The following is a 27,489-nucleotide window of genomic DNA, read 5'->3' as shown; positions in this document are numbered from 1 at the left end:
GAAGAGAGTGAAGACTGATGTCATACAAACCCTAAGAGAACACAAATGCCAGCCAAGGTTACTGTATCCTGCAAAACTCTCAATTAACATAGATGGAGAAACCAAGATGTTCCATGACAAAACCAAATTTACACAATATCTTTCTACAAATCCAGCACTACAAAGGATAATAAATGGTAAAGCCCAACATAAGGAGGTAAGCTATACCCTAGAAGAAGCAAGAAACTAATCGTCTTGGCAACAAAACAAAGAGAATGAAAGCACACAAACATAACCTCACATCCAAATATGAATATAATGGGAGCAATAATCACTATTCCTTAATATCTCTCAACATCAATGGCCTCAACTCCCCAATAAAAAGAAATAGATTAACAAACTGGATACGCAACGAGGACCCTGCATTCTGCTGCCTACAGGAAACACACCTCAGAGACAAAGACAGACACTACCTCAGACTGAAAGGCTGGAAAACAACTTTCCAAGCAAATGGTCAGAAGAAGCAAGCTGGAGTAGCCATTCTAATATCAAATAAAATCAATTTTCAACTAAAAGACATCAAAAAAGATAAGGAAGGACACTTCATATTCATCAAAGGAAAAATCCACCAAGATGAAGTCTCAATCCTAAATATATATGCCCCAAATACAAGGGCACCTATATACGTAAAAGAAACCTTACTAAAGCTCAGAACACACATTGCACCTCACACAATAATAGTGGGAGATTTCAACACCCCACTCCCATCAATGGACAGATCATGGAAACAGAAATTAAACAGTGATGTCGACAGACTAAGAGAAGTCATGAGCCAAATGGACTTAACGGATATTTATAGAACATTCTATCCTAAAGCAAAAGGATATACCTTCTTCTCAGCTCCTCAAGGTACTTTCTCCAAAATTGACCATATAATTGGTCAAAAAACGGGCCTCAACAGGTACAGAAAGATAGAAATAATCCCATGCGTGCTATTGGACCACCACGGCCTAAAACTGGTCTTCAATAACAATAAGGGAAGAATGCCCACATATACGTGGAAATTGAACAATGCTCTACTCAATGATAACCTGGTCAAGGAAGAAATAAAGAAAGAAATTAAAACTTTTTAGAATTTAATGAAAATGAAGGTACAATATACCCAAACTTATGGGACACAATGAAAGCTGTGCTAAGAGGAAAACTCATAGCGCTGAGTGCCTGCAGAAAGAAACAGGAAAGAGCATATGGAAGCAGCTTGACAGCACACCTAAAAGCTCTAGAACAAAAAGAATCAAATACACCCAGGAGGAGTAGAAGGCAGGAAATAATCAAACTCAGAGCTGAAATTAACCAAGTAGAAACAAAAAGGACCATAGAAAGAATCAACAGAACCAAAAGTTGGTTCTTTGAGAAAATCAACAAGATAGATAAACCCTTAGCCAGACTAACGAGAGGACACAGAGAGTGCGTCCAAATTAACAAAATCAGAAATGAAAAGGGAGACATAACAACAGATTCAGAGGAAATTCAAAAAATCATCAGATCTTACTATAAAAACCTATATTCAACAAAACTTGAAAAATTCAGGAAATGGACAATTTCCTAGACAGATACCAGGTATCAAAGTTAAATCAGGAACAGATAAACCAGTTAAACAACCCCATAACTCCTAAGGAAATAGAAGCAGTCATTAAAGGTCTCCCAACCAAAAAGAGCCCAGGTCCAGACGGGTTTAGTGCAGAATTCTATCAAACCTTCATAGAAGACCTCATACCTATATTAACCAAACTATTCCACAAAATTGAAACAGATGGACCACTACCGAATACCTTCTACGAAGCCACAATTACTCTTATACCTAAACCACACAAAGACACAACAAAGAAAGAGAACTTCAAACCAATTTCCCTTATGAATATCGACGCAAAAATACTCAATAAGATTCGGGCAAACCGATTTCAAGAGCACATCAAAACAATCATCCACGATGATCAAGTAGGATTCATCCCAGGCATGCAGGGATGGTTTAATATACGGAAAACCATCAACATGATCCATTATATAAACAAACTGAAAGAACAGAACCACATGATCATTTCATTAGATGCTGAGAAAGCATTTGACAAAATTCAACACCCCTTCATGATAAAAGTCCTGGAAAAAATAGGAATTCAAGGCCCATACCTAAACATAGTAAAAGCCATATACAGCAAACCAGTTGCTAACATTAAACTAAATGGAGGGAAACTTTAAGCAATCCCACTAAAATCAGCGACTAGACAAGGCTGCCCACTCTCTCCCTACTTATTCAATATAGTTCTTGAAATTCTAGACAGAGCAATCAGACAACAAAAGGAGATCAAGGGGATACAGATCGGAAAAGAAGAGGTCAAAATATCACTATTTGCAGACGATATGATAGTATATTTAAGTGATCCCAAAAGTTCCACCAGAGAACTACTAAAGTTGATAAACAACTTCAGCAAAGTGGCTGGGTATAAAATTAACTCAAATAAATCAGTTGCCTTCCTCTATACAAAAGCGAAACAAGCCGAGAAAGAAATTCGGGAAACGACACCCTTCATAATACACCCAAATAATATAAAGTACCTCGGTGTGACTTTAACCAAGCAAGTAAAAGAGCTGTACAATAAGAACTTCAAGACACTGAGGAAAGAAATTGAAGAAGACCTCAGAAGATGGAAAGATCTCCCATGCTCATGGATTGGCAGGATTAATATAGTAAAAATGGCCATTTTACCAAAAGCGATCTACAGATTCAATGCAATCCCCACAAAATACCAATCCAATTCTTCAAAGAGTTAGACAGAACAATTTGCAAATTCATCTGGAATAACAAAAAACCCAGGATAGCTAAAGCTATCCTCAACAATAAAAGGACTTCAGGGGGAATCACTATCCCTGAACTCAAGCAGTATTACAGAGCAATAGTGATAAAAACTGCATGGTATTGGTACAGAGACAGACAGATAGACCAATGGAATAGAATTGAAGACCCAGAAATGAACCCACACACCTACGGTCACTTGATTTTTGACAAAGGAGCCAAAACCATCCAATGAAAAAAAGATAGCATTTTCAGCAAATGGTGCTGGTTCAACTGGAGGTCAACATGTAGAAGAATGCAGATCGATCCATGCTTATCACCCTGTACAAAGCTTAAGTCCAAGTGGATCAAGGACCTCCACATCAAACCAGACACACTCAAACTAATAGAAGAAAAACTAGGGAAGCATCTTGAACACATGGGCACTGGAAAAAATTTCCTGAACAAAACACCAATGGTTACACTCTAAGATCAAGAATCGACAAATGGGATCTCATAAAACTGCAAAGCTTCTGTAAGGCAAAGGACACTGTGGTTAGGACAAAACGGCAACCAACAGATTTGGAAAAGATCTTTACCAATCCTACAACAGATAGAGGCCTTATATCCAAAATATACAAAGAACTCAAGAAGTTAGACCGCAGGGAAACAGATAACCCTATTAAAAATGGGGTTCAGAGCTAAACAAAGAATTCACAGCTGAGGAATGCCGAATGGCTGAGAAACACCTAAAGAAATGTTCAACATCTTTAGTCATAAGGGAAATGCAAATCAAAACAACCCTGAGATTTCACCTCACACCAGTGAGAATGGCTAAGATCAAAAACTCAGGTGACAGCAGATGCTGGCGAGGATGTGGAGAAAGAGGAACACTCCTCCATTGTTGGTGGGATTGCAGACTGGTAAAACCATTCTGGAAATCAGTTTGGAGGTTCCTCAGAAAATTGGACATTGAACTGCCTGAGGATCCAGCTATACCTCTCTTGGGCATATACCCAAAAGATGCCTCAACCTATAAAAGAGACACGTGCTCCACTATGTTCATCGCAGCCTTATTTATAATAGCCAGAAAATGGAAAGAATCCAGATGCCCTTCAACAGAAGAATGGATACAGAAAATGTGGTACATCTACACAATGGAATATTACTCAGCTATCAAAAACAATGAGTTTATGAAATTCGTAGGCAAATGGTTGGAACTGGAAAATATCATCCTTAGTGAGCTTACCCAATCACAGAAAGACATACATGGTATGCACTCATTGATAAGTGGCTATTAGCCCAAATGCTTGAATTACCCTAGATCCCTAGAACAAACGAAACTCAAGACGGATGATCAAAATGTGAATGCTTCACTCCTTCTTTAAATGAGGAAAAAGAATACCCTTTGCAGGGAAGGGAGAGGCAAAGATTGAAACAGAGACTGAAGGAACACCCATTCAGAGCCTGCCCCACATGTGGCCCATACATATACAGCCACCCATTTAGACAAGATTGATGAAGCAAAGAAGTGTAGACCGACAGGAGCCGGATGTAGATCGCTCCTGAGAGACATAGCCAGAATACAGCAAATACAGAGGCGAATGCCAGCAGCAAACCACTGAACTGAGAATAGGTCCCCCGTTGAAGGAATCAGAGAAAGAACTGGAAGAACTTGAAGGGGCTCGAGACCCCATACGTACAACAATGTCAAGCAACCAGAGCTTCCAGGGACTAAGCCACTACCTAAAGACTATACATGGACTGACCCTGGACTCTGACCCCATAGGTAGCAATGAATATCCTAGTAAGAGCACCAGTGGAAGGGGAAGCCCTGGGTCCTGCTAAGACTGAACCCCCAGTGAACTAGACTATGGGGGGAGGGCGGCAATGGGGGGAGGGTTGGGAGGGGAACACCCTTAAGGAAGGGGAGGGGGGAGGGGGATGTTTGCCAGGAAACCGGGAAAGGGAATAACACTCGAAATGTATATAAGAAAAACTCACGTTAAAAAAAAAAGGAAAAAAAAAAGAAAAAAAAAGACAAAGACTAAGAGAAAGGATAAGTAAAATGGACCCAGCATTTTGCTGCATAAAGGAAACACACCTCACTGACAAAGAATGATACTATCTCAGAATAAAATGCTGGAAACCAATTTTCAAAGAAAATCGTCTGAAGAAACAAGCTAGAGTAGCAATGCTAATATGGAATAAAATCCACTTTCAACCAAAAATTGTCAAAAAAAGATAAGGAAGGACCCTCATCAAAGGAAAAAATCAACCAAGATGAACTCTCAATCCTGAATATCTATGCTCCAAATGCAAGGGCAACTGCATTCATAAAAGAAACCTTACTAAACCACAAATCATACATTTCTCCTCACAAAATCATAGTGGGATATTTCATAACCCCACTCTCATCAATGGACAGATCATGGAAACAGAAACTAAAAAGGGACATAATGAAACAAACAGAAGTTATGAATCAAATGGATTTAACATATTCATTTCATTCTCAGAACCTCATGTTCCCTTCTCCAATATTGGCCATATAATCAGTCACAAAACAGACCTCAACAGATTGTAATAATCCCATGCATTCTATCAGATCACCACAGATTAAGGCTTGTCTCCCATAATAACAAAAACAACAGAAAGCCCATGTATATATCAGGAATTTAAGGCCCATACCTAAAAATGGTAAAAGCACTATACAGCATACAGTAGTCAACATCAATCTAAATGGAGAGAATCTTGAAGCAATCTGACAAAAATAAGGGACTAGACAAAGCTGCACACTCTCTTTCTACTTATTCTATATAGTACTCAAAGTCCTAGCCAGAGCAATTAGAAAACCAAAGGAGTTCAAAGGGATACAAATGGGAAAGGAACAAGTCAGAATATCACTATTTGCAGATGATACTCAAGTGACTACTAAACTTCCACCAGAGAATTACTAAGCCTGATAAAAAACTTCAGCAAAGTAGTAGTGTATAAAATTAACTCAAGCCTTCCTCTATGAAAAGGATTAACAGGCTGAGATTTAAATTATGGAGATAATACTTTTACTTGCTTGGTTAAAATCACACCGAGGTACTTTATATTATTTGGGACTATTATGAAGGGTGGCGTTTCCCTAATTTCTTTCTCGGCTTGTTTCTCTTTTGTGTAGAGGAAGACTACTGATTTATTTAATTTTAAACCCAGCCATTTGGCTGAAGTTGTTTATAAGCTTCAGTAGTTCTCTGGTGGAACTTTTGGGATCACTTAAATATACTGTCATATCATCTGTAAATAGGGATATTTTGACTCCTTCTTTTCCAATCTGTATCCCCTTGATCTCCTTTTGTTGTCTGATTGCTCTGGTTAGAAATTCAAAAACTATATTGAATAAGTAGGGAGAGAGTGGGCAGCCTTGTCTAGTTCCTGCTTTTAATGGGATTGTTTCAAGTTTCTCTCCATTTAGTTTAATGTTAGCAACTGGTTTGCTGTATATGGCTTTTAGTATGTTTAGGTATGGGACTTGAATTCCTATTCTTTCCAGGACTTTTATCCTGAAGGGGTGTTGAATTTTGTTAAATGCTTTCTCAGCATCTAATGAAATGATCATGTGGTTTTGTTCTTTCAGTTTGTTTATATAATGGGTCACGTTGATGGTTTTCCGTATATTAAACCATCCCTGCATGCCTGGGATGAATCCTACTTGATCATCGTGGATGATTGTTTTGATGTGCTCTTGGATTCGGTTTGCCAGAATTTTATTGAGTATTTTTGCGTTGATATTCATAAGGGAAATTGGTCTGAAGTTCTCTTTCTCTGTTGGGTCTTTGTGTAGTTTAGGTATAAGAATACTTGTGTCTTCATAGAAGGAATTCGGTAGTGCTCCATTTGCTTCAATTTTGTGGAATAGTTTGGATAGTATTGGTATGAGGTCTTCTATGAAGGTCTGGTAGAATTCTGCACTAAACCCATCTGGACCTGGGCTCTTTTTGGTTAGGAGACCTTTAATGCCTGCTTCTGTTTCCTTAGGAGTCACGGGGTTGTTTAACTGGTTTATCTGTTCCTGATTTAACTTTGGTACCTGGTATCTGTCTAGGAAATTGTCCATTTATTGCATATTTTCAAGTTTTGTTGAATATAGGCTTTTGTAGTAGGATCTGATGATTATTTGAATTTCCTCTGATTCTGTAGTTATGTCTCCCTTTTCATTTCTGATTTTGTTAATTTGGATACACTCTCTGTGTCCTCTCATTAGTCTGGCTAAGGGTTTATGTATCTTGTTGATTTCCTCAAAGAACCAACTTTTGGTTCTGTTGATTCTTTCTACGGTCCTTTTTTTTTTCTACTTGTTTGATTTCAGCTCTGAGTATGATTATTTCCTGCCTTCTACTCCTCCTGGGTGTATTTGCTTCTTTTTGTTCTAGAGCTTTTCGGTGTGCTGTCAAGATGGTTACATATGCTCTCGTTTCTTTCTGCAGGCACTCAGAGCTATGAGTTTTCCTCTTAGCACAGCTTTCATTGTGTCCCATAAGTTTGGGTATGTTGTACCTTAATTTTCATTAAATTCTAAAAAGTCTTTAATTTCTTTCTTTATTTCTTCCTTGACCAGGTTATCATAAGTAGAGCATTGTTCAACTTCCATGTATATGTGGGCGTTCTTCCCTTATTGTTATTGAAGACCAGTTTTAGGCCGTGGTGGTCTGATAGGACGCATGGGATTATTTCTAACTTTCTGTATGTGTTGAGGTCTGATTTTGACCAATTTTATGGTCAAATTTGGAGAAAATACCATGAGGTGCTTAGAAGAATGTATATCCTTTTGCTTTAGGTTAGAATGTTCCAGAAATATCTGTTAAGTCCATTAGGTTCATGACTTCTCTTAGTCTGTCTTTATTTAATTTTTGTTTCCATGACTTGTCCATTGATGAGAGTGGGGTGTTGAAATCTCCTACTATTATTGGGTGAGGTGCAATGTGTGTTTTGAGCTTTAGTAAGGTTTCTTTTATGTATATAGGTGCCCTTGTATTTGGAGCATATATATTTAGGATTGAGAGTTCATCTTGGTGGATTTTTCCTTTGATGGATATGAAGTGTCTTTCCTTATTTTTTTGATAACTTTTAGTTGAAATTTGATTTTATTCGTTATTAGAATAGCTACTCCAGCTTACTTCTTCCATTTCTATTTCCATTTTTCGATCCAGTATGGTTTTTTTAAAACTTCTTTCACATATTTGGTTGTGTTTTTCTGTAACTCTTTAAGGGATTTTTTGGTTTTCTCTGTAAGGGCTTCTACTTTCTCTTGTATTTCTTTAAGGGAGTTATTTATGTCCTTCTTGAAGTCCTCAATCATCATGATGTTATGTGATTTTAAATCTGAGTTTTGCCTTTCTGGAGTGTTTGGGAATCCAGGACTTGCTGCGGTGGGAGAACTGGGTTCTGATGATTCTATGGTGTCTTGGTTTCTGTTGCTTGGATTCTTGGTCTTGATTCTTGCCATCTGGTTATCTCTGATATTAGTTGGTATTGCTGGACCTTGTAACTCCTGTGAGTCTGTGACACTTTGAGCCTGTGAACTTAAGAGTGAGCCCGCTCCTGGGAAACCAGCTCAGTGAAGGCAGTCTTAGGGTCCTGTCTCAGGCTGCTCCATGATTCCTGTGCCCTTTTTCCTTCTGGCAGATCCCTCTTTAGACAGTTATTGGAGCAAAAGTGGGGTTTCCCTGTGGGCTTAGGAATGAAAGCACTCTTGGGAGACCAGCTCTCTCTGGACAGTTTTTCCATGAGGAGGGCTGTAGAATATAGCCTTAGCTCTGAGAAGAGATGAAGACTGTAAAGTCAGGAACATTCTTTAAAATATAATTATGGATACACGGACGGCAGATCACTTAAAAGCTCTGCTGCAACAGTCAAACATTGTACTGTGAAAATTTTTTCTCAATGTAATTAAAGAGGTCCTCCTAGTATTGATGTTCCTCTTGTTCAAACACATTCCAATAGTCATCACTCTCTTCCTGCCCCTATTCCTTTTCCACTCATGATGTCTATTCTTGGTTCCTTTCAACCAACCTGGCATCATAGGAACCCACTGAGAATGAACAAACAACCAGAGAGCATACCTGAGACTGACATCAGCCTTCTGCTCATAAATTACAGTGGTGCAGCTTGGTCTTCACATGGGATTCCTAACAATTGGAACATCAATTTTCTTTGCTCCATTGTCTGCCTTTGGGACCATTTCCCCCTATTGGATTGTCTTTTCAGCCCTTAATAGGGAAAACACACTTAGTCATACTGCAGCTTATATGCCAAAGATGGTTGACATCCATGGGAGTCTTCTCTTTTTCTGAAGAAAAAGAGAGCAGGAGGGGCGAGGAAGCAGAGTAGGGGAAGGACTAAGAGGAGAGGAGGAAGGGGAAATTTTTGTAAGGATGTAGAATAAATAAATTAATTAAAATATTCCCATGTACATAAATATTATAAAATAGTAACAAGGCTAGAATTATTAGGTTGGTTTTTATTATTTGGAATTTTATTTCTCCATTTTATTTAATCTTTATTAACAGTTTCTCTTCCTATTTTTAATAAGACTATCTGATTTGTGAGATTGACTAAATATTACAACCCAGAAATGGGAATATTTTGAAGCACTCTATAAGATATAATGGCTTTGTTCTGGTCATTGGGTATTTAATTTGTTTTGATGATACTGAAATAAATTTTAAATATTAAATCTTCTAATAGGGAAAACTTACTATACAACAAAAATCCCAAGCAATATGTTTGCTTAGCTGATAAGATTCATAGTTTCCATGTGGAGTAGTTTGCAGGAGAAATGAGGCTCCAATTCTGTAGTTTGTTTTTGTAGTAATCAGAAATGCCATTAATAAATAAAAAAAAACTCCATGATGACGACAACTTCAAGTTTTCTCTTTAAAGTTCCATACCACTGTAAGAGTGGCCAGAGAACTCTGCTTTTTGAAAGAGTCACAATAAGCCTCAAAATATCATGAAAACTAGGAAAGTGAACAATTTTTTCTGGGTATGCTTTCTTTGATGCAGAATCCTCTTAAATCTCACCCTTTCACTTAGAGATAAGCATCTTTAATTTTAGGACAGTAACTCCTGTTTTTAAGTTTGCACTTTTTTTTAATCAATGGAGGTATTCTAAAGAGTGGTGATTCTTATTGATTTTAAATTTTAACTGATGAGTGAAATTCTTTTTTGCTGTATCACTTTTGTTTCTTTATATCCATTCATTTTGATGTCACCAGTGAATGTCATTAATTTTCCCAATTGCATGTTCTGCTAAGTTATAATAAATATGACATGATTTTTCATTTTAAGGGTTTAAGAACCATTTTGTTATTTACTATTTGAACCAATTAGCAAAACTGTTTCTACAAAGAATTCTGTATCTAATTTCTGCTAACGCCACCAAAAGCAACTCCCTAAGGCAAACCTCTAGGAGAAGAGTTGTTGAGTTTTACATGGAGCACAATTTAAACAGCAATTGTTATTCAGAATCCTGCTATTTGGTATCCTCTCCAAAGTGACATTGTCAGTGGCTGAAACATGAATTAAGCTAGTTGGCAAAATGTTGTGCCATAGTGTTATTATTTATGTGATTCTAACCATTGGTGAGACTAATAGTATTTTTATTATTTATATATGCTTTAAAAATTCTAGGAACTGTGTAGTTATCCTTTAAATTCTTCAGAGAACAGAAAAAAATTGATTTTGTTGTAGCAAAATTTATGCATCTCTACTTTCATGATCAGCATTGTTTTTTACCATATATTTTTCCATCTTTAAGTCAATTATTACATATTTATGCTTTTATATTAGAGCTTTTTTTAATGTTGAACTGACCTTGAATTTATATATGGAACCAATTTGAGATTTTTTTCAGGAGCCATTTAAGAAATGCTAAAATCATGCAGTTGAATTTTCTGTAGATACCTCATCTTTTTCCATGGTCAGCAATGTATGAGCTCTAAGACTTCATCCTAGGATTGCTTCTTGGTACTGATACATTCCTGTCACTATTACATACCATAATGATTCCTGGGTATCCTGGAGATCAACAAGAAGGTGAACATCTAAGAATTAATGCCATTTAGATGAATAAAGAATTCTATAGAATGCCTGTTTTGATTTAAGTAATTTTTGAAAGAAAGTTTTAGGAGATAGTTGTAGTTGTTTTGCTAGAAAGATGTAATAAAGTTAGAATTAAGGAAAGAATATGCCTGCATAATAAGAAATACAATGAACTTTCACAATTAACTGGAAAAAGACATAGGCATGGGAAAAAAATTGTGATCAAGGAAAAAACACTCATTCCAGGTATATAGGAAGGTAGTCAGCTTTCTCAACTTGAGACACAGAGATCTCTCAGATACTGTTCTAGAAACCAAGCAGCATACAAGAGCTGGTCAGAGTGGAGGACTCCCTGGTCTGGCCTCAGTGGAAGAAGAGCCTAACCTTGGAGAGTTTTGAGGTTGCAGGGAGAGGGGAGACCTTGTCGGGTAGGGGGAGATCTTCTAGAGACAGGAATGAAGATGATTGCAATGAACTGTGGGAGGGTGGCTGAGGAGGGGTGTAAGTACTGGACTCTAAAAGAATAAAAGTAAATAAAAAACCAACCAACCAACCATCCAAACAAACAAAAACCCCCACCACTTTAATAGTTTTAAATGGAAATTTATTTGGAGACGTTAGGTTGATATTACCTGGTAACTACACACTTGTGAAGTCTCTCTTCTGTGGTAAACTAGTGGATAACAAAGTTTTCTAAAAGTTCTTTCTTAGTTCAAACATTTTTCTGAGTATGAGGAATCTATTTGTCAAGGATATGTGGTAATATCTGGTACTATCCGCTGGGTTTAAACAACAATGTAATTAGATTAGCTCAATAATTCTTGGAGACTGACTTTAAATTGCAGGGAGCCATTTATTTCAACAAGACGAAAATACTGCTAATAAAATTGCAATTCCCAAATGGTAAGTCTACTTTTCAAATTTCTTTGGTAGGTGTTTCTAAGAAGGAAGCACTAAAACACACACACACACACACACACACACACACACACACAAACACACACACACACACCACAAAACTCTAAGGTCCAGAACCTCATGAGGAATACTGGACTTTTACTTCTTGCTTTGGGTACATCTCAGATTCTGATTTGCCCCAAAAGTCTCATTTTAATCGGAGTAGTTTATGCACTGACAGTAAGGTTTGCTTGGTTAAATTCTTTCATTCTTTCTACAGTTCATGGTAAATTTGTCTTCCACACAGCTTTACTGATGGACCACCCTGGCCTATGTGTTAGCCTTAGTTGTTCCCTGTCCTGTCTAGGCTTATTAACTATAAGAAGTTTACATCAGAAGAGAATTTCTGAATACCACCCCCCTTTTTTTCCCAGAAAAAAGGTTCATTAAAAGGAGTATTTGTTTTTCACATCAGCTTGTTGAGGTTACCTGAATGGGTCTTCCATCAGGAGTCAGAACCTCTTCTGAAAGCTCCATCATCTTTAAGGCCATCAGAGCAATGGGCTTCGCATGGCATAGGCTTTTCCTGTGAAGCCCTGATGCAACACAGTATGCGTCCCCTATTGTTTCTACCTGCAACAATCAGATAAATCAAATGCAAACACATAATGAGTCAGAAGATAAATGATTAGTGATCTGCAGCCACAAATCATGCTGAAAATTATGTCAAGGAAACACCAATACATTAAGCAATTAGACAGCTGAGTGTAATCACAGTAGAGTTTGCAAACAGCTGCAATCAAATACTAACATCTCCCTTTAGGTTATTCATTATCACTATAGATGATCATTGAAAGTACAAATGACTGTAATATTCCTCTAAAACCAGACTAGGCAGTATTTTATCTACATGATATTCAAATGATAACTTTTTCAAGAGGCATTTTGGTAGTCTTTCAGAAAACTTTCGTTTTTTTTGTTTTGTTTTTTTTTGTTTCTTTTTTAATCTTCAAATTTCCTACCTTCCAAATTGCAAACTTATATATTGCATCCATCTGTAATTTGATGTCAAGTCTGCTTTCACTCATTCTTAAAAACTATAATACTAAAAATTATTAAATTTATATGCCATGTCATTAATCACTTAAGTAATTTGTATACATTATCTAATATTTAATGAAAAAACAGAAATGAGAAATCATTATATTTGATTTAAGAATGTGAAATAGGAAGGTCAAAAACAGCCACAACTATACAATAAAATAAATATCAATCACTGTTAAGGTATTCTTCTGAATCTAATCTTATTCCATTGACAGGCTTCATTATAATTGGATGCTGATGTTGACTCATTTAAAATATTTATCTAATATTAAATGACTCAGATGTACAAAACTTTGTTGTGAGGTTGTCAAGAGCTCTTCCTACTGGAATTACATGTAGACTCCTGTGTCCTTCAACAGGATCTAACTCAGGCTTTAGAACACTATGTACTGTTATCCAATGAGCTTACTCCCAAGCCCTGATCCTTTTTCTATTTACAAGTTTTTAAAATTTGGATGGCTACCAGCTATGCACTTCGAAATAAATTTGTAACTATTTTATGAATCATAATTAAAAGTTAGTAATTTATTTGTATGAATTACATGGCTTTTCAGCCAGTTTGAACATACATTGTTTTGGTACACAACTTCTTAGAATATTTTCATCATCACTTCATTAGCAGTTTACCAAATTTCCAGAAAAATAGAGTTGTTTGTAAGCACGTATTTCTATAATTTGAACCACAAGACTTTAAAACCATAAAAATGGCTAGGACAATAGCACAATTGATGAAGTGCATGAGAAGCCGAGAATGCCAATGAATCCCCATAAAAAGCCAATTATGATGACCTGTGTTTATAATCTCAATGTCAGGGTGGAAAATATGTAGATATTTGAGCATTGACTGACAGCTAACCTAGTTAAATCTGTGCCTTACAGAGCAATAGAATACCATCTCTCAAATAAACAAGATGGATCTTTCCTAGTTTTTGAGGTTAACACATGTATGCATGCACCTGCTCACATGTATATAACCACATAAACATGCTCACACTCTCTCATGCACATAAAAGCATTCGTAAAGGTTGATTACATAAGGGACTTTTTCATTAGGAAAAAAATGCAATAGCATGAAGTGAACTGAAGTTACCAATTGAAATGTTGCATAAACACATTAGAAAATAAACAAAGGGTGAAATAATTTGTATAGAATATACATGAGCTAATTAAAATCATGTTAACACTGTGGAAATCAATATGGTGGTTTTCAGAAAATTAGGAACTGACTTAAATCAAACCCCAGCTATAGCACTCTTGGGCTTATACCCAAAGGATGCTTTACCTTACCACAATGACAGTTGCTCAATTATGTTCATAGCAGCTTTATTTGTAATAGCCAGAAACTGGGAACAACTTAGATGTTCTTCAAGTGGAGAATGAATAAAGAAAACGTGGTACATTTAAAAAAAATAAAATCATGTTAAGTTGTATACTTCATATCATGTAAATATATCAACAATTTTGGTTTCCAAAGTTGTAATAGTTATCATAAATAACAAGATTAAGAGAGATTTCTCAGTAGTTAAGAGCCATAGTTGTGCTTCCAAAGGACCAGATTTAATCCCCAGCATCCACATGGTCAATGTGATAGCAGGCTGTCACTCAAATTCTAGGAGTTCTGATGCCCTAGTTTGGATTCTGAAAAGTGCCGTATACAACTATAGATATACATGCTTGCAAAACTTGTACACACATAAAATGTTTAAAGCTAAAAATAATTTAAAGGATAGTAAGAAAGTGACATATATTGTTGATTGCAATGCTTGGTTCAGTCATCATGAGATAGTAATATGACCTCACAATCTGAAGGAACAGTTATTTCTCATCCATGTTTAATGATTAATTCAGGTTAGAGGATTAAGTGGAGAAGAGAAATCCTTGGCTCTTCATAACTAGATGGGACTTATGCAACTTCTAAGGAATCAAGTGGATAGGGTTCCATTCATCACGAAGGATATTGGAAAACAGAAACCTCCTTTTGCACAGGAGAAATAAAATTATTTGGTACTAGAATTCATAAATGCAAGAACAAACGTCTAGTTGTATTATGAAAGGAACATTTCTTCCCGGTGTTCTGCTCTGGATTAACACTACCAACTGTGTTCAATGAAAGCTTAATTTCCCTCTTCTGTCACCAATGAAAACAGTTTCCTGCACATTTAGTAAAAATATACATGTGAGGACTTTTTTGTAGATTCTCTTCACAGTAAATAGTCAAATTTATGAGACATAGAAGTGTTTACATCATGTATCAATTCCAAATACTCTTGTGGTTTCTTATTTAAACTAAAATGAAAAAAAGCAAGCAAGGATTGAAAGAGATGACACAATAACTGTTCAAAAGTTGTCTGCGTTTTGAATCACTTTATCATTTGTTTTTTGTAATTTTTACATAAAGTACAACAAACAGTATAAAGAATAGTGCTCTGGCTTTGGAACTTGCTCCAGAATAACAACACAGAAGAATAAAGACAGTTCAATGAAGCAGGGGGATAAAGATAGAGTAAGACTCAGAAACACAAGGAAAACAAACAAACCAGCAAACATACTTCTATCCTCCCAGAAATACATGAGAGGAGACTAGGGCAAGATCAATGCAGTATATGATTGCTGTTCACCACACGACCACACCTACTTTTATGAAGAGTTTATTTATCATTCTTTAAAATTTAAATTTGTTTGTGCACATGTACCCAGGAGTGGACCCTGGGCTCTGGCTCTCCACGCACTCACCTCTGACACACACAGGATCTCAGGTAAGGCACCAACCTCTGCCCCAAACCTGACATACCTTCAATCCCCAGAAACCCAGGGGACACATAAGCCCCTGCCCAGCCAGAAGCATTTATTCTTTCCAGTTTGCACCTGTACTGGGGAGTAGATCCAGACTCTGGCTCTCCAACCACTACACCCAGAATGAGAGGCAGCTTGACCTATAGGAGTTCTGAGACATCCAGGATCACAGAATCACAGGATCATAGAGATCTGGGCCCCCAGGAATTCTGATACAGCCAGACTCACAGGCTCACAGAAAGAGTCTAATCAGAGACAGCAAGGCCAGTTAGCACCAAGAAGAACTCTCAATTCTGAACATCTATGCTTCAAATGCAAGGGCATCCAAATTTGTAAAAAAAAAAGTTACTAAAGCTCAAAGAACACATTTATCCTCACAGAATAATTACACACTCTACTCTCACCAACGAATAGATCATGGAAGCACATCTATCTAAACAGAGACACATTAAGAATAACAGAAGTTATGAATCAAATGGATTTAACAAGAGTCTATGGAATCTTTTATCCAAAAAGAAAAGAACATATTTTCTTCTCAGGACCTCATGGTACCTTCCCCAAAACTGACCATATAATTGGATAGAAAACCAGCCCGAACAGATATCAGAACACTGAATTAATCCTATATCTGACCACCACAGAGAAAGGCTGGTCTTCAATAACAACAAAAACAACAGAAAGCCACATATACATATAAGCTGAACAGCTCTCTACTCAATGATAACTTACTCAGGGAAGAAATAAAGACATTAAAGACTTTTTTGAATTTATTGAAAATGAAAAGACAATATACAGAAACTTATGGGGCACAATGAAAGCAGTGTTGAGGGGAAAACTAATACCTCTGAATGCCTCCAACAAGAAACAGGAGAGAGCATACATAAGCAGCTTGACAGCACACCTAAAAGCTCTAGAATAAAAAGAAGCAAATACATTCAAGAGGAGTAGAAGGCCGGAAATAATCAAACTCAGGGCTGAAATCAACTAAGTAGAAAAAATGGACTATACAATGAATCAACAAAACCAGGAGCTGGTTCCCTGAGGAAATCAACAAGATAGATTAAACCCTTAGCCAGACTAACCAGAAGGCACAGAGACAAGTATCCAAATTAACAAAATCAGAAATAAAAAGGGAGACATAACAACAGAATCTGAGGAAATTAAAAACAATCATCAGATTCTATTACAAAAGCCTATATTCAACAATATTGGAAAATCTGGAGGAAATTTGCTAGACAAATACCACATATCAAAGTTAAATCAGGAACATATAAACCAGTTAAACAACCCCATAACTCCTAAGGAAATAGAAGCAGTCATTAAAGGTCTCCCAACCAAAAAGAGCACAGGTCCAGACAGGTTTAGTGCAGAATTCTATCGGACCTTCATATAAGACCTCATACCAATACTGTCCAAACTATTCCACAAAATAGAAACAGATGGAGCACTACCGAATTCCTTCTATGAAGCCACAATTACTCTTATACCAAAACCACACAAAGACCTGATAAAGAAAAAACTTCAGACCAATTTCCCTTATGAATATTGATGCAAAAATACTCAATAAAATTCTCATAAACCAAATCCAAGAACACATCAAAGCTATCATCCATCATGATCAAGTAGGCTTTATTCCAGGGTTGCAGGGATGGTTCAATATACAGAAATCCATCCACATAATCCACTATGTAAACAAACTAAAAAAAATCATAATCATTCCACTAGATGCTGAGGATGCATTTGACAAAATTTGACACTCCTTCATGATAAAGTCCTGGAAAGATCAGGAATTCAAGGCCCATACCTAACCATAGAAAAAGCAATATACAGCAGAGCAGTAGCCAAGATCAAAGTAAATGGAGAGAAACTTGAAGCAATCCCTCTAAAATCAGGGACTAGACAAGGCTGCCCACTCTATCCCTACTTATTCAATATAGTACTGAAAATTCCAACCAGAGCAACTAGGCAATGCAAGGTATAAGGTTTACAAATTTGAAAGGAAGAAGTCAAAATATCACTATTTGCAGATGATATGATTATATACTTAAGTGATCCAAAAGTTCTACCAGAGAACTAGTAAGCTTAATAAATAATTTCAGAAAAATGACTGGGTATAAAAATAACTCAAACAAATCAGTAGCTTTCCTCTGTTCAAAAGATAAACAGGTTGAAAAGAAATTAGGGAAATGACACCCTTCAACAATATTCCCAAATAGCATGAAATACTTGGTGTGACTCTAACCAAGCAAGTGACAATCTGTATAACAAGAACTTCAAGTCTCTGAAGAAAGAAAATGGAAAGACCTTCCATACTCATGGATTGGCAGGATTAACAGCTAAAAGGCCATCTTACCAAAAACAATCTGTAGATTGAATGCAACATCCATCAAACCTCCAACAGAATTCTTCAGAGAGATTGATAGAACAATTTTCAAATTCATCAGGAATTCCAAAAAAATACTCAGAATAGTGAAAATATTCTCAACAATAAAAGAACTTCTCAGGAATCTCCATTCTGCATCTAAAGCTGTACTACAGAGCAACTGTGATACAAATGGTATGGTATTGGTACAGAGACAGGCAGGTAGATCGATAAAATAGAATTTAAGACAAAGAAATAAACCCCCACAACTATAGTAACTTGATCTTTTAAAGAAGCCAAAACTATCTACTGAGCATTTTCCTCAAATGTTGCTGGTTCTACTGTTAGTCAGCATGTAGAAGAATGTAAATCTATCTATTCTTATCTCCTTGTGCAATGCTAAAGTCCAAGTGGACCAGGGTCCTCCAAATAAAACCAGATATGCTGACTCTAGTAGAAGAGAATGTTTGAAAGCGCCTTGAGCACTTTGGCACAAGGGAAAATTACTTGAACAGAATGTTCCTTCATTGTTTCATCTTGTTTAAATGAGAAGAGTGCTCAAATTTAGAGCCCTTCTTAAGTTCTCCTTTGTCTTCCAGTCTGGTTACAACAGAATCAAACTTTTCAGATTCTTACGAATTACAGATTACAATGACTAGGTCAAACATATCCCAAAGCCTAAATGTACACAGACATACACACAAAGGCACACATGTGTGCACACTCAGCCACACACATACTATGTAATCACATACATGCACTCTCATGAACACATATGCATACAGGCATGTGCACATATTCACACATGCTAATGCAGACCTCACATGCTAAGAAAACACAGTATACAGTCAATATTCATAAGTTCTTTTGGTTCCACTGAACACATTCACTTTAATTACACATAATAATTTATGGATTGGAAAAGAAATAATTTAACTAAGGGCTGACTGATAGGGCATCCTCAAAAAATCCTTTTCTTTCTTTAAAATAATAAATCCAATTACAAATATTTTGGTTGATATTTCAGACCCAAATACTACCTTTAAGGGTGTCTTTACAGCATTTAGTAGATACAGCAGCCTAAAGGAGGTCATGGGTATAAATAGGACAACAGTGTGGCCTAGGAACTATTCCCAAGTGTTTGCCATGTATTCCAAATGACTGCCTAGGACAGAGAGCTCTCTTCCTCATAAACTTTCAGTAAGTATATTTACCTCCAGATCCATACTAGGAAATCATTCATGTAGAATATATTCATGCCAGGTTCCGGATTACTAATCACAAAGATCAGTAAATACTAAATCATGTTAGAGTAATAAAATACACTGTAATATTCAGTGAAATTTTGTTTTAAAATTTAAGTTCAATATGGGAGATTCAATTTTCCTGATGTTCATTATTAATCCTATAAGATTTTCAATGACTAGATGCCAATATCCAAGATCACTAACCACTATCACTATAATTTATTACATGTACCTATCAAAATGAACAACACAATGTTCTTTGTAAACTCTCTTTACCTTCTAGTACCTTGTGTGTACTAAAACTATTGTTCTGGCTGAAAACTACCCATCATCCTATAGAAAAGATATCTCAAGGACCGAACAAGATGCAATAAGACAAGGCAAAGCCCTCATAAGCAGGCTGGGCTACGAAATCAAATAGGAGGAAAAGAGTCTCAAGCACAGGCAAAACAGGCAGAAATACACCTACTCCCACTTTTACAAGTCGCATGTTCTAGTATACTAGCTAGAATTTGATTATTTGAGCCATAAAATAAGACAATACAGGCAGTGCTATGAAATATTTCAATGTGAAGTGCCCCCAATTGACACAGGTTTGAGCACTTGTTCCTCATATAGTGTTGCTTTTCATGAATGTTATCCAATGTTTAAGCAGTGGGGTTTTTTTGTTTTTTATGTGTTTGTTTGTTTGTGTGTGTTTTTGTTTTTTTATTTACATTTCAAATGTCATCCCCTTTCCTGGTTTCCCATCCATAAACCCCATATCCCATTCTGCCTCCTCCTTCTTCTGAGGGTGTTGCCCCATTCAACCACCTACCCCTTCCCACCTCCCAGGACCTTGACATTCCTCTACACTGAGGAGGCCAGCCTTGGCAGGACCAAGGGGTTCTCCTCCCATTGGTGCCCAACAAGGCCATCCTCTGATACATATGCAGCTGGAGCCATGGGTCTGTTCATGTGTAGCCTTGGTAGTGGTTTAGTCCCTGGGAGTTCTGGTTGGTTGGCATTGTTGTTCTTATGGGGATGGAAGCCCCTTCAGCTTCTTCAATCCTTTCTCTAACTCCTCCAGTGGGGCTATTGTTCTCAGTTCAATGGCTGACTGCAAGCATTTGCCTCTCTATTTGTCATGCTCTGGCAGAGCCTCTCAGGAAACAACTATATCAGTCTCCTGTCAGCATACACTTCTTGGCATCAGCAATACTGTCTGGGTTTGGTGGCTGTATATATGTGGGCTGAATCCCCAGGTGGGGCAGGCTCTGAAGGGCCTTTCCTTCAGTCTCTGCTCCAAATTTGTCTCTGTATCTCTTGGAAGGGGGAAGTTGGATATAGGACAACATTCTGAGTGGACCTGAAGGCTTTATAGTCTGGCCTTCTTTTTTCCTTCTCTCTGCTCCTTGATTGCCCACATAATGTGACCAGCTGATCTTATGTTCCTGTTTTCATGCCTTCCCTGCCATGATGAATGTATTTTCATGAAACTCTCACCTGAAATAAATTCTTTCTCCCTTATGCTGCACTGGTCAAATATTGTGTTGCATCAATGTAAAATGCACATACAACGTACAGTGTAAATTACTTTTCAAAATGCTTATTGTTCCATCTTTCTAAAAGAAATATTATCTAAACAACTCTAATTTTCCACCCAGGATGCCCAAATAAGTGACTCAGCTATCAGCATCTGTGGTGGCATAGAAATATTTCTGTCATTAAAGAGACAATGCTGGGTACATTCTCTAGGCTTTTGTACATCCAAGTCCTACTATCAAAGTCAGTCATCTGAGTTATGTCAATAAGGTCAACATCAACTGTCCACTCTAATACATTTCCTACCCTACATTTAAAGTTCTCTCTTAGGAAGCAAATCTATTTGTTACTCTGTTGCATATAATTTTGTATTGCCTGTACCCAGGAGTTGTCAATGCACTCTGGTCCTTCCTGGCTTCCTATATCTTCATCAAGTTTAGCCTATGATTGATAGCAACCATCCCCCAACCATTCTTCTTTCTCTACCCACCTTTGCTCCACATATGAAAAACATGCAGACAGTTTTCCTTCTTTAGAATGTGCCTGCTAGCACAATTGCTGAGCTCAAATACCTCCCACCTGGAAATGACTGCCCTTAACAATTTATTATCTCCTTTCTTCTTCTGCTCTAAGCTTACTGGCTTGTATCAGATAGCCCTTGCCTTTGGCCATCCACTAGTAGGGAAGGCTGCTGATTCTAGCTCCCCAAGATCTTGCATGATGGCTGTGTGCTCCATGTCCCAAATCCTGGCCAAAAAGCCCCTCTCTATCCCTAAGTCTCCCTTTTTCTCTTGGGACCCAGAAGTTCCTCCTGTACCTCTTTCCAGCAATTGGCTCCAGGCCTTCTTTATTGACAAAATCATGAAGCAAATAGGGGACCAGACCTTAGTATCAACACCTCTCCCTATATTACTCCTTTTAAAAGTCTAGAAGGACTTGCACTCATTCATAAAATCAAATGCAAATCTCTAAGATGCCTAAGATCTCCATATAGTGCAACATGTACTGACTTTTCCATCTGTATCTCACCCTACCGGATTCCATCATTTTTTGTTTTTTGTTTTTCGTTTTTGTTTGTTTTTTTTTTATTCTGATTCAGAAACCAATTCTGTTCCTTAGAATTCTCCTTTATCACTCTTCTAATTTGTTAATGTCTATGAAGCCTTTTTTGTCTTTCTTATCTGTAGTACATGTGGTTGCCAAAGGTATAATACTAAACGGAAAAAACATCACTGATAATTTTTTAAAGCACTGTGGACCTTTGAAACTGACAAAATAATTCACCTAGCAATACACTTATTAGAACAGAATGTTTATTTGTGACTTCTATCTCACCTCCAATCACATGGAAATTAGCTCTTTCCCAATCATAGCACCATGCTGAAATACATGTTTCCATGACATTTCTTAGCATCCATGGGCATCTGCTTTCTTACTAAAAGAAGTTAGAAATGCTTGAAGGGATGACTTGGCTTTTACTTTTCCAGTGTCTTTGTAGTGCAAATTCATAGCATTAAGCCTACACCAGATGCTGATGTTCTGGCTTTGATTTTGGGTTCTTTTACTTGCTTGTTTGTTTTGTTTTTTCTGTTTGTTTTTCTTTGCCTACAGAATTGATGTAGAATATATTTATCTTCTTTAAAAGAACAGGCTCAACTGCCCCACCTGGGGATCCAGCCTATACATATAGTCACCAAACCCAGACAATATTGATGATGCCAAGAAGTGCATGCTGACAGGAGCATGATATAACTGTCTCCTGAGAGGCCCCGCTAGAGCATGACAAATACACATGTGAATGTTTGCAGCCAACCATTGAACTGAGAATGGGGTCCCCACTGGAGGACTTAGAGAGAGGGTTTAAAGAGCTGAAGGGGCTTACAATCCCATAAGAACAACAATGCCAACCAACCAGAACTTCCAGGGACTAAACTACCATCCAAAGACTACACATGGACAGATCCACGGCTCCAGCTGCATATGTATCAGAGGATGGCCTTGTTGGGCACCAATGGGAAGAGAAGCCCTTGGTACTGCCAAGACTTGAACCCCCAGTGTAGAGGAATGTTAGCAAAGGGAAGTAGGAAGGGGTGGGTGCTTGGGTGAGGGAACACTGTCATAGAAGATGTGGGAGGGGATATTGGATATGGGGGTTATAGATGGGAAATTGAGAAATATAAATAAAACAATATCCAATAAAAGGTGAGAGAGAGAGAGAGCAAGTTGAATCTGATATAACAGTAGAAAGTATACAAAGATGAATACACACACACACACACACACACACACACACATCTCCTGACAGTAGTTAAGAAACTGTAATTATCTTTAGACAATAACCTATGTGTGTGGTTGAGGATCTATCCTCTACCGAAGCAAAGGAAATATTTCTCTAGGTTGAACAAAGGGTTAAGCCGGCTTATCACAGCCCTAACAGATATAAGATGACACACACTGAGTCTCCTCTACAATTCTGTTACAATAATAAACAGAGTTAGGGGCAGCATCCTAGAACAAGCTTTCTGGGACCAACTGGACCAAGATCTTCTATAACACTGTCATGAAGCCTCTGATTTCGATGAGTATATTTTAGACTAAAAAGTGGCTAGCTTAAACCTGATTTTTTTTTTAAAGCTACAAAGTTATCAGAAACAACTAATGTAAATTTTAAGTTAAAAATGTGTGTATGTAAAAGGAAAAGACGTTTCCTTGGGGTGCAAATATTTCTTATTGAATGAAGCATTGACCATGCAAGTGTAAGGAAGTGTGTCTAGATGCCTAGAATATAAATTCCGGCAAATAGTGTATTTCTGCAGTAACAGCTTACATATTTGAAATAATCAAAGGATACACTTAAAAATAAATCATTAATATTGTTCAATTTCAATAGTTGGTTCCATGAAAAATTCACAGATTGAGACATAGAAAAATATTTATCTATACTTTGTTACCTAAAGTAGAAACAACTAAGGAGGCCCCAAGGAAGCTACAACTCTCTGGCTTAGGCTCTATTGGATAGAGCAAATTTCATCCTACCTCAGAGCTAATGCTTCTCTTTTCATCTGCATAAAGAAGAGGCAAAATGTCTATAGTTTGGGTCTCTGATTCCAGAATATGGGTGTAGCAATAGCCCTGGACACAAAGACTCATTTAGAGACATGTTCAAGGCTGCTAGGCCTGGTTTTTAAAATCCCACCATTTCTTTCTGCTAACATCTTTACTGTTTTGATATTCATAAGTAGTAGTGAGTTTGTTGCATCTGGTTCCATTAAAACACAATTTTCAAAGCTTAAAAAAGATAAACACAATTCACATTCTGATTATTTTAAGAAATGCCCAAGTTTTCTGAGTTGTAAGAAATGTAGTTTTGTTTTGATACAATAAGGATGGTATGATAAGTCTTAGTCATGACAGACCAAGTAGCATTGTTTGCATTTTTTTTATTAAGGGATATTCATAGATTTTTAGATATAACTCATAGCTTCCCTGCCATATATCTAGGTATACATATCTAAAACAATAATAGCAGCTAACATTATATTTATTTTGTACTAGACAGTATTTTAATTTTATTAGGTAGAGTGTGGTACTAGAGAAAAAAATTAATGACTGAGGGATCCATCTTTATCTCTGCTTCTTTCTTATCTCATAACAAATTTGTTGGGAAAGTCAAAGCAGAGAAGTAAAACTTGCATTTTGAACCACTCTCCAAAGCACCTACCACTCTTCTTATTGATTCCTCGATTGGCAACAGACATTAATTCAAGTAAGCTAGAATTGTCGTTTCTTTATTGTTTGCTTTCTACACATTCTCATCCTTCACAATGTAGGCCCTAGTACATTATTGATGTTGCCCTTTTGCTGACTCCATTTGTCCATCTAATTACAAAGGGATCTAAATTATAGTGTCTGTTTTCTGCAAATTACCTGTGTCTTCCTCAGTATTCACATACCTGTAAAAATCTTGGCAGCCAAGCCCAGGCAAAATATTTAATTTTCTCATGGCTTAAAATGTGCTCAGTGAAATATATAGGTTCTCTCCACACCTCCCATTTTATAGAACTGTGAATTATTTTAGCATAATCTTCTTAACCTGGTCTACATTTGCTGAATTCTTCCACTCCAGTTATAATTTGTCACTGCTTCTCTTTTTTTTCTTCTTTTTTTTTTCCTTCTTTTTTTCCAAAGCTGGGGACTGAACCCAGGGCCTTGCACTTGCTAGGCAAGCGCTCTACCACTGAGCTAAATCCCTAACCCCTGCTTCTCTGTAATGATAGTGAGACACTAAAAGGTGAGGTGGCCAGGCACCCAAATAGAGAATGGGTATTATTACTGTGTCAACTTGGAGTATATATTTGAGATGACTTCCTCTATGCTGTTTTCTATTTTTATTCCACTTTATCTTCTTTGTAATATAAGTGAGGCTTCCACATTTTTCTCTTCAAACTTTCTATTCAAAACTTATGCATACTTTAAACCTAAAAAGTGTCTTACCATGTGTAGAATAAGAGGGTTGTTTAAAAATACCTTTGGGATTTAATATTTTTCAATGTAAGTTAAAATATGCATGTGATTTATGTTATAAATGTCAAACAGTTCACAGCACATAGTAGAAATTATTATAAAGTATAAAACAGCATAGTGGAAATATGCTTAAAAATAAACATGAAAGATTTTGTGATAGAAAGTAGGAAGGTAAGACTAAGAATTGCTTAGTTATATATTCTTTCTCATTTGTTTCTCACAATGTACTTGCTTATCCTATTCCTTTCCATATCCCTTTAAAAATAATGTGTGTGTGTGTGTGTGTGTGTGTATCTTTGTGTGTGTCTGTGTTTGTACATGTGTGCATTCATTTGCATGCACATGTACTTATGAATGTCAGATGTTAATTTCAAGCATCTTCTTTTGCCATTCTCTGCCAAAATATTTTGAGAAAGACTCTCTCAATGAACTTAGAGCTTCCTGCTTTAGAAGGTCTCTCTATGCCAAGAAAACAGGCCATCAGGGTTCACCTGTCTCTGCTCTTCCAGCACTAGGGTTAAAGTGCACTGCATTCTGCCTGGATATTGTGGGGGTGCTGAAAAACTGGATCAGGTCCTCATGATTTAGCAACAAGCACTCTTCTTCTTAGCCATCTTAGCTCTATCTTTGCTTTTCTCCATCCTCATCATCCTCATAGCATCAGCGCATATTGTGTCTGGATTGACAAAAATGCAATTCTTTTTAACCAAAATGAGCACCTAAAACACTCCCATCTACCTCCTGCAAATCCACATATCCCTAGCATTGATTATGTTAAAAAAAAACAGCCCTGGAGTTTTATAAGTTCATACATCATGACTTAAATTTGAGATGAAAGCTTGCTTGAAAATATTTGCTATTTGTATTATTTTTGTTTAATTTTGAAAATATATACACACATAAAGGAGAGGTGGAAAGTGCAGTTAAAGATTACATCAAGAAAACCATTTTGTAAGCTTAAACTTGCTGGTAATTATTCATGCCTAGAGAAATGTGTCCTAGGTTTAATAACATACAAGAAAATATTAATATCACATGTTTTCACAGATTTATTTTCCAAGATGTCTATGAAAGCTCATTATATTTTTAAGGTTTGGAACTGCTTAGCTAACACTGGAAGGCATCACATTTCTGCTTTTCAAAGCCTGAAATAGATCTTATTTAAATTATGGTCTGGACAAAGTGAATCTATTTATTTATCTTTTCCACCTATTTATATACTCTTACAATTTAAAATATGCAAGCTCGAGGAGGCTAACGCTGACATTCAGTGACTTAAACAGTAAGACTAATTATCCCAATAGTGTGTAGGAAGAAAGTTCAGGCAAACTTGTTCTGATTTCTTCTTTCGGGAAATGTCAGTGCATAAGAGCAATATGATTAGGGTGCTCCTTTAGCTTAGAACCAGACACTGGGCTACTTTTATTACAAATTATGCAACAATAAGTTACAGAGAGGTTAAAGGTAATTTGTAAAACCTCTTATTTTATATAACAAGGCCTATTTCTTAGCCATATTCCACACAAACCCTTACAACTGAGACATTAAGTGAGCATCTGATGTATGTTCTAAATAATTATTCTAAATAGTCCCCCTTTCTCAGGGAAACCTATTTTAATATGAATATCTAATGAATCATACTCTGAGGGGAAAAAAAGCACATACGTTCTAACCAAATCTGTTTACATGTGGCTTAGACCATGAAAAAGAACAGCTGCTCAATTTTCTATGAGTACATTAAAACCCTGCCATCCACCATTTGTTTAAATTACATATCCTTGCTGACCTTCATGCAAAAATCCAAGGACTTTGACATTATGTAATCTATGTAAAAGTCCTTGCAAACTGTTAATTTATTAGGTAGGTAGGAAGTTGACCTGGAAGTACGGCTGCAACTTTAACAAGAATTTAATACAGAGTTTTTCAAAACCAAAAAATAAGTGGTAGTTCTTACACACTTGTGATTTACTCCCATTTCAAAGCAAAGAATATTAAGGTACTGACTAAGAACTATTGACTATGCAGGAAAGGGTGAGAATGCTTACATATATTCTTTTAGAATTAAAGGATCCCACTTCATTGCCAGTGTGAAAATCTGATTACTCAAAGGTAAATAATATAAACCATATTTTAATATC

General features: G+C 36.7%; 1 protein-coding gene across 6 annotated transcripts in view; it reads right to left on the bottom strand.

Annotated features, from left to right (window-relative positions):
• Gucy1a2 (guanylate cyclase 1 soluble subunit alpha 2) overlaps nt 1–27,489 on the bottom strand; it is a 389,111-nt gene that overhangs the window by 116,088 nt on the left and 245,534 nt on the right. For 5 of the 6 annotated variants that reach the window (NM_023956.1, XM_063266107.1, XM_039082125.2 and 2 more), the window contains 1 exon segment: nt 12,287–12,430. The exons of the other annotated variant lie outside the window; for it this stretch is intronic. In NM_023956.1, coding sequence (NP_076446.1) covers nt 12,287–12,430 — 144 coding nt within the window. 6 annotated transcript variants of the gene reach the window in all.

Source organism: Rattus norvegicus, chromosome 8, assembly GCF_036323735.1.
Source record: "Rattus norvegicus strain BN/NHsdMcwi chromosome 8, GRCr8, whole genome shotgun sequence".
In the NCBI taxonomy this organism is placed as follows: Eukaryota; Metazoa; Chordata; class Mammalia; order Rodentia; family Muridae; genus Rattus; species Rattus norvegicus.
Note: the sequence above shows the minus strand (reverse complement) of the source record. Positions and strands in the feature narration are given on the sequence as shown.